General features: G+C 33.0%; 1 protein-coding gene across 1 annotated transcript; it reads right to left on the bottom strand.

Annotated features, from left to right (window-relative positions):
- Nucleotides 1-667: 667 nt before the first annotated feature.
- LOC143922280 (uncharacterized) lies at nucleotides 668-8,249 on the bottom strand. The gene is made up of 2 exons (XM_077445505.1): nucleotides 8,238-8,249; nucleotides 668-1,627 (listed from the first exon to the last, which is right to left on the bottom strand). The coding sequence occupies exons 1-2, from the start codon at nucleotides 8,247-8,249 to the stop codon at nucleotides 668-670; spliced, it is 972 nt and encodes a 323-aa protein (XP_077301631.1).
- Between the last annotated feature and the right edge of the window lie 1,534 nt (nucleotides 8,250-9,783).

Below are 9,783 nucleotides of genomic sequence, written 5' to 3'. Positions count from 1 at the left end.
CCATTGAATAAAATGCAATTTCCTATACATTGTTTATAATATATGTATATCAAAAAAAGGCAAAGAGAAACTGTTCTTGGATATTTCTTCAAATTTTTCAAATTATATCTACATATGTATGTACATACAATGTAACTATTTCATTAGAACAAATAAATTTTTTTTTTTTAAAAACATGTCTCAAGGTAAGATTTTTTATATATTCATACAAACATATGTAAAATACATACCTTTATATTTATCTATAAATTAAGAAAAAAAATGATTAAATAATTCGCAGACGCAATTAATATGAATTAAAATAAATTATTAAGTCGCTTATTTTCGCAAAGCAATTTTGGACTTATACATAAATTTCATTGTGTATTATATTATATTATATAAAATTTGTGTAATTTGTGTAATTGTTTGTAGTGCAAAAATTAAAATGGAACATTTTTTTTCATTTGAGAAATACTTCTCTTTTATTTTCGTACATTAAACATTTGTATAAAAAAATATAATTTCCAAAAAATAAACATAAATTATCTTTAAAGAGAAAAACTATACACTAGTAAATATTTACAAAATAGATGTATGATGTTTTTAATTTTTAATTCAAAAAAACAAAAACCTGGTGATGAGAATGAATGGCTTGGCGCGATGAAATGTGATTGTATACATTGACTTAGTGGATAGGTGATCCAGGAACGTGTCCAGGTGGTCCATATTGGCCAGCACCACCACCACCGATATCAAGCCCACCACCACCGGTACCACCGATTCCAGTACCACCGATGTGACCTTCGTCTCTTCCACCTCCGATTCCTCCCCCGATTCCTCCTCCGATTCCTCCTCCGATTCCTCCTCCGATTCCACCTCCGATTCCACCTCCGATTCCTCCTCCAATTCCACCGCCGATTCCTCCTCCGATTCCACCTCCGATTCCTCCTCCAATTCCACCACCGATTCCTCCGATTCCTCCTCCAATTCCACCTCCTTCCTTTTGGCTTCTGTACTTGATGAAGTAAACTTCTGGTTTTGAGGGTTGAGTAGGAGCTGGAGTTGGGATGATAATATCGGGTTGTTCTTCTGGTTTCTTGACCAAAACGTATACGAGGGTCTTCTCTTCGTTCTGTTGTTGCAGTGGGATGATTGGAGCGGTGGGTGCGGGTGGGGCAGGAGCCTTAATGAAGATGATCTTGTAATGCTTCTGGGCTGGTGCTACGGCTGGGATGTGTTGTTGTCTGTGCTCGACGGGTTCTGGAGGTGGGACGTGGACGTAGATGTGCTTCTGGATGATGGCAGATTGGTATCCTCCTCCGAAGCCGCTGGCGTATCCTCCACCGAAACCTCCATCTGAGAATCCTCCTCCACCGCCTCCTCCGCTGTGTCCTCCACCTCCGATGAAGCCTCCTCCAATACCTCCTCCGATACCTCCTCCGATACCTCCTCCACTCAGGATGTGACCGCCACCGCCTCCTCTTATTCCAATTCCTCCTCCGAGTCCACCAAGTCCTCCCCCAATTCCTCCTCCGATTCCACCACTATGGGGTGCTCCATAGCTGCCCGAGGGTTGAGGGTAGTCGTAGCCGATGGGGGGCTCCGGTCGCGCAGAGCACAACCCCACAACGGTCAAAGTCAATAGCTGTAAACAAAATTAACACCATCATATGTATACACAAACTAGTGGAAATTTACAGATACGCAGCTATGTATATACGTAAGATATATGTTTGTAATGTATATAAAGCAACGCATAACTTATGTAGAAATTCGCTACGATATGTAAGGACTACCAATTTTCAGTTCCATACGCACCTACTTTATTATAGAATACAAATTTTGTCAAGATAAGTCACTTCCATCCATTTAAAGATGGATGTTTTTCACACAAAAAATAGTTCACTATTGTCAATTTCTTAGAAAAACCATCCATTTTTGATCTCTTACTTTAAACACTAGTGGTGTGGTCTATTATTATTTTAAAAGCATTTTTCCAACGCTGATCTTTGGTTATACTCCTTGCTTAACTTTGTAAGCTCGATTCAGCTTATATACATATATGTAGATATAAAAAAATTTAGATCAGTTAAATGAACTAAAAAAAATTGTCTTTTTTTCCTTTCAATTTTTTTTATGGAACTATTTTCAATTTTCTTATAGAAACGATCTACATATGTACCATGCTATAAAGATATTCTCTATACTATTTTTTAATTAAAACCGTTTTCAGAATCAGTTTGTAATCGGATTTTTGACATTTTATAAACTATATGACATTTTATAAACTACAAACCCGTTTATATTTGACATTTTATAAACTACAAACCCGTCAGGCGAAATTATTATTTAAATCAATACTACTCAATTTTGGTCGCTTTTTTAATCGAATTAAAGTTTGAATACTAAACCGTCACATAACCATAAAAAACAGAAATTCAATCATATTATGTATACAATTTCCATAGATATTTCCCAAAAAAAAAAAACTATACAATTATTCTTTCTCCCGTTGACAAATCAACAGAACGTACACACTAATATGAACATATTTAAATCGAATTAATGAGAAGTTGTCCTTAAAACTTATATAGTCAAAAATCACATCTTCACTTGCGATATGTAATATATCCTTGAAACGAATCGAATTCGTAACACAGTTTCAGATGAAACAGATTAGAATTAGAGTCCTTTTCGGAAACACACGCGTTATCACAGATACACAACACTACAAAACCGAAGTATCCGAATCAGACGAAGACGCTGTAAGGACCCAAAACAAGGATATACATATGATACCGCGCAGAAACGATTCAAAAATCATCGCCAAAAGGACATACAAGTAAAAACAGAAAGATGTATACAGATACACAACGCAAGCGAACTTACCGCAAAAGGCTTCATTTCAGTAGTGAAAGTGGAGTGGCCAGATGCAGTTGCTCTGGTGAAGAAAGCAAGCAAACGGTGACTGATGAATCGAAGAAACGAGTGGCCGTTTAAGTAGCTCATCCCTATTGCCCCTTCTTTCACCGTTTCGCTATAGTCCTTTCTTTTTGCGGGCGGCTCACCGTTACCTCGACGCTGGACCGCAAAAAAAAGATGAAATAAAAAAAAAAAGAAAAAACATTCACAAGCACGCATACTCGAACCCAGAGGCGTGCACAGTTCGCCAAAATCATCTGAAGGCTCGTAACATCACTCACGGTTACGTTGCATCTCCGTAGACCACACATATCTCGTAGCTCGTAGATGTGTGGATTTATCTGCAATGAGATACATATATTCCGCTGAAAAACTAATAACTTATCTAATTGTATTGTTGGAATAGGATTCTGGGATGATAGTTAGGTGAATCGTCAGCGATTTGTAGAAGCTACATACATATATTGGATAAATAGTGTATGTTTACTCGTAACCCGAACATTTAATCAACGTTCATTATAGTGTTTTTCCAATACTGTACGAATGAAAAGGCCGTGTAACTTAAATGTTTTTCTTTATATATGTACATATGCATACACACATATGTGATTCTGAATGTAGCGGAAATTGCCATGTCAAATATTTATATTATTTTCCGTGTAGTGAAATTGTCTTGAGAAAGGTTTTTTTTATAATATTCACCTTATGTAGCGGAAATAATTAAGTATTTGAATGGTTTATGATTTTCGTAGGTAGTTGTTAATTTTGTCAATTTCGTATTTGCCATATTCCAATTCATTATTGTCGTATAAATCTGACAGAATACTAGATACATCTGGATTTCATAATCAACCAGAACTTGCCAGTGATGATTGCTCGTAATAATCCATAAAATCAAATATATTTTTCGATTGAGGTCTAGATTTGAAGCCACGACAATTCGACTTGTATATAATTGTTAAATCAGCGAACTGCGTTAGGTACATAAGCCTAACCAAATCGAAACTAATTGGTTTCCAAATAAATAATAGAAAGAGAAAAGATTTTTTATAATAACTACATATGTATGTAGATATTTAAATATTCTATTGTATGCATATTTTGCATAAGGTAAGAAATTTATTACATGACATATACATATTATATATGCTTGATGTTTCATTTTCTTATATAATATATTCTTTGGTCATATAAATTCGTTATTACATACATACATACTCGGACAATAGTTTTTCATATTTGTAGAAGTTTTTATGATAAATTTGAATAAATCAGTTTTTTTAACTTCATAAATCACAATATAATTCTAATCAAAGAAACATATAGTTGTATACATACATACATATGTATGCACATACGTTTATGTTAATTAAAAATTTAATAATTTATTTAAGTTTAAGTTTGGGCCATTTTGGTCCTAATGGAGTCCCTCGTGCACCACAATGGTCGAAAAAATACAGAGATGAGAAAAATAAAAATATATACATACCTATATACATATGTATATACACAAACAAAAATACATTTATACATAATCATAACAAAACAATAGCAAAAAAAGTAAAAATATCAAATAATAAAATACAAAGTAGTGAATGTCTTGCATCTTCAGTCAGCACCAATATACATATAAGAACCAGCCGCAAATATGTATATGTATAATATGTACATCCGTACTAGGACCAAATGGAAGAGACAGGATCAAAATTCCACTCGTACATCACATTCAATTATGAAAATAATGATGAGCGTAGACTATCACACAAATAGGCTAAAATAATCTCAGATAAACTACGCTCTGTGTTAATATTGTTGGATAAAAATCATGTTTCATTTCTTCATTACCGTTAAATTTTACTGAATGAGACTTCTTTGTAAATTTTAAGCTCATATGCATGTTAATAAACTGGATATTTATTTTAGCATCTTCGATTAGATCAGTATCCAATCATTATATCTTGCGAAGATGTTCTTTAAAATATTACAACATATTCATACATACATACAATGTATGTACATATACGCAAAATCATATAACTATGTACATATGCATATAACGTTGGATTTCAACAGTATCAAGTTTTCAGACTGCTTTCATACAATTCAAATGTATTGAATTGTATGAAAGATCAAGAAAGTTTTTATTCTTTCATCGTTCCAGTTTATTCTTTTAACATTAGACGAAAGTTTTTGCCAATTTAAGTTTTAAAGAAAACTCCAAACATATAGATCGTAAATCAGAGAACTGAACCATTGTACCATTTCAATTTGAAAAATACACATTTTTTTTATATATGTATGTGTGTAGATACAATACCATTACTATTTTCGTTATAGAAGAAATTTTACTTCATTTCGAAAGTAAAATTTTACCCATCGCTATTTTATCAATAAAAAACATAATTATTATCAAATTAACATTATTTTCTCATATTTCACTAGAATATGGCTTATAACTACGTATATAATACTTATATACGTATGTACGTTATTGGATTATTTATGATTTACATAGGTACTTTGCATGATTTTTCATTAAAAATTGCACACTTGCAATTTCACACGGTCGCAATTTCGGAACAGTTCTATTTTTTAATTGTATATTTTATGTACACAGATTGTTGCCACTCATTGTAAATTTGATAAAATAATTCTAAAAGTAGCACTTGATTGTTTGCTTTTACTTAACTGTAGTAGGCGATATGATGGTCATGAAAATGCTGTAAATTTTACGAAATACTTATAAAATATGTACATATTTTGAAGGCCAAACCAAAAATAGAAATTTTAATTTTATTAGAAATTCTACTATTTTATATATAACCATATAATAAGCGCCGTTGCCGAGGCAAATGGGAGTTGGTAATAAAAGCCTTCAAATGCTTTCAAAAACTGTCCATACTAACCCAGTAGTTGATTATTTAACCACTAAAAAAGAACGAATCAGTATACTAAATTCGGCGAACAGGGGTACATATAATAAAAACTGCAGAATCTCACAGTCGATAAACATATTTGCCAGGCATTGCCCGGCGTTTTTCTATAGAAGCCCTTTCATTCTAAAACTCCATATCTGAAAAGTCTACATTTATAGTCCTTTGCTGCAGGAAGACACTTAAGTAAAATGCACATGCTGTTCCTTTCACCCCATCTCGGCCAATAAATAGCATTTCGCACGTACAATGTTCTATTGTCTACACAAAATGCTATTGGCCGAGAGGCGGTGTAAGGGACAGCATGTGGGTTTTTCCCAAGTGACTTCCTTCAGCGGATCAACTATAGTAGCCATTGATTTTAAAACTGTGTAAATGTATTAATCTTTATAAATATTCACATTGTATATGTTTATACATACATACACTCTAGCAGAATAACCCAGCGTCGCTCGGGTAGTTAAATATTTTACATTGTGGGAAATTTTACCGAATTCAGTGTATATAACAAATATAAAGTATAGGATCATGACATCACGATCGTCTCATTTTACTATATAATGATAATTAATTGGTTATATAAAGAACCTCATACATTTTTCAATCGTTAATGATAAATATTTTCATATCATTGTACAGACATGTTGATTATGATTTAAATTTAATTGCGAAAATCAAATACCGCGTGATATATGTATGTACATATGTAAATATGTAACATACCACAGATCGACATTCGCCGGTCAAGATTACGTATGAGAGTTTTATTAATACGAATCGCTTTATCTTTTTTATTGTTATGATTTCATGTATTTCTCTCGGAGCACGGGAAAAAACGCAAACTTCTGAATAAAACACGAGAACGAACCGAATCGGACAAAATACGAGAAACCCGAAAACACGATTTACACACACAATACTTGGGTAGATTTTCTATTTTTTCGTGGAAATTTTTCCCGTTGAGAAAATATGTTGCCGGCGGTCGTAAATTTTTTTAATCAAACTTCGAATTAACACAACTAGGCTTCTCGGGGTGGGGGGGGGGTGGGGGGGGAGGGAAACTTTTGAATCTTGAGGGCATTCGAATCGCGTATAAAAGAGCGAGTCGTAGTTTCGAACATAAATCACACGGTCCATTTTGCTTCTTTTGACTACACTGTCCCTGTTTGCGTTTGATTTTATTTTATTTCCCCGCTTTTGCGATGCTAATTCTATAAAATTTTGCGCTTCGACGTAAGTCAGATCCAATTGTGGAGATTGTGGACCGTCCAAGATGTAATGTATATATAGATTATTGATGCCAAGGCGAATGTTAAAACTTTCGGCAAATTTTGTGTATGATTGCTCATCCATTGCTGGGCAGTTGCAGTCGAAATGTGTATTTTTGCAGTTTTTTTTTTCGCTTGTAATTTTGCTATTTATTGACTTCTTCGTAGATGTTGCGAAATAATCATCGTATTTGATTTGCGTTCAAGGATTTTCTTGTATTATTATAATACTACCAAATTCAAACATACATATATAATTGAATTACATATCCATATATCACTTAGCCTCATTCGTTTTGAAACTTTTACAAATAAATATTCATTGCGTTCTCACCGCACTTGAGGCGTATTTAAAAATTTTATCGAACAAGTTGATACTAATTATATAGCTTAATACTTTCCCAATATAATAAATAAAATCAGTTCAGCCACACGCAATCTATAAGGACATAGACACACAGAGTGGCACATTTAAATTTAAATTTTAAAGGTTTGCACATTTAAAAAAACGCTATCATGCATGATCTATGCCAGACCAAACCTCAACCCCTGAAGTGTTTTCACGGTTTCAAACATCCACGGTGACATCTATGGAGAAAATTTTGCAGCATTTTATAATCAAATTGGTAAACCTCAAGGTGCTGAATAACTTGAGATTAGCAAGAACCATTTCAGTGAAAGAAAAATTGGCAAACTCTGATAAGAAACGATCGACCTTGAGTCACAAACCAAGGTCTGGTCAGCAGTGGGACCCTAATGGGACTCAAACCCATGACCACTCTGCTCGAAAGCATAATTTATTTATTTATTTATTTATTCTAAACATAATATGCTAACCACTAGTCCATGTCGCTAGTTATATTATATTTTCCTTGTATTGACATAGGTTTGACAGTGATCGATAGCGGTGATTCCCATATTTTAAGAATTGTAGGAGAAACTTGTTAAAATAATAAGATCGTACGAATTAACAATCACATAAGACACGCTCATTCACAGCTAGAGTCTACCTTAGCAAGCCGTGCCGTACGATTATGTGTGCCTTTAGACTCTTAACAGCAAACAGTTTTAGGGCATTATATGCATACGTATATACATATGTATATTAACGCTGAATCCTTATGAGAAACACGTAATTTTGCATACACATATACATATATGTACATAGTAGGTATCACTTTTCTTATTTCACATGTTTGCACTTTTGAATGGGGCATTTTTTGCATATTTTACGTAATAATTATTATTATAAATCAAGTATAAAATCAAGACTCAATTTTTTTCATGTAATTTATTAAATTAGAACCTTCAAAATTTCATTGGTTGTTTGCGTCAATTTAGAATTATTATCGCTTTTGTTTAAATTAATTTTTTTATCTAAACGTCTCATAAATAGATTATTTGCCTTGAATAAATAAAATAGCTCTATTCTGATATTCAGAGAAAAGCGTGACTTTTAAATTTCAGAATAATAGTCATTTCAACAATTCACAAAGGTCAGCGTGTGAAATGTGCCCGAACTTTCAAATTATTATTATCTATTATCTGATTTTTTTATTATCCATATTTGCAATATACATTTAAGTCATACGTATATAATCTGCTGTGCACTTTCAGAAAAAAAGATGATGCTAAAAATGTATTGTCATTTATTATTAAATATTCCTTAAAATTAAAATCGTTTCTATTGACAGTAAAACAAGTTCATAAAAAAAAAATTACTATTCTCCATTCATTTTTATTTAAAAATATATATATTTACCATGGTGCCATTACAGGCTTTGCCCCAAGGTGACACATATGGCCAAATTTGTACATAAGTAGCTTATAACCAGCGGCGTGGACTAATGGTTAGCATATTACGCTTTCAAGCAGAGTGGTCACGAGTTCGAGTTCCACTTGAGTCCCGCTGTTGACCAGACCTTGGTTTGTAATTCCAGGTCAATCGTTTCTTATCAGAGTTTGCCAACTTCTCTGGTTTTCATTGAAAGGGTTCCTGTAAAAATGGCTTTTTCTTTCCTATCTCTATTGCTAATCTCAAGTTATTCAGCGTCTTGAGGTTCACCAATCTGATTATAAAATGCTGTAAAAATTTCTCGATACAAGTCACATTGGATGTTTGTATGAATTCGCACTGTATAAAATGCTTATATATATTGATTGTATCATATCTGTTGAAGTGCACTCGTCGCTTTGGAGCGATCTGTAAAGGCGAGTGTTCATGTTCTATGAAATCAAATAAAATACAAATTTATAATATTATTATTATGAATTTGAAAATATATTCAAATAATTGTGACAAATGAGGATACGTTGCTAACTTGTTTGGAACCGTTTCAACAATTAAATCAAATAAATTGGCGAACTCTGATAGGAAACGACATTTAACCTACGTAAACCTACATTTGGTCAAAATATAAAGCAAGTTTTGAGACTTATTAATAACTAGTTGTTTTAACCGGCTTCGCTCAGTATTTGTAATATAAACACCTTAAACATAGCGAATATAATAGTAAATATTCATTTGTTTTTGTATTAAATTTATTTTAATCGAAATTCGAATAAATTCAATCGGAATTCAACCAATCGAATCGTCGTCATAGAAACTTTGACCTGTTTTCAACGTTCCCAACAAAAAATACCGGGTTGACATGACGCGAGTAGCTTGAACGAGTAAC

The sequence above is a fragment of the Arctopsyche grandis genome, chromosome 2 (genome assembly GCF_051622035.1).
Source record: "Arctopsyche grandis isolate Sample6627 chromosome 2, ASM5162203v2, whole genome shotgun sequence".
NCBI lineage: Eukaryota > Metazoa > Arthropoda > Insecta > Trichoptera > Hydropsychidae > Arctopsyche > Arctopsyche grandis.
This window is presented reverse-complemented; position numbering and strand designations above follow the sequence as displayed.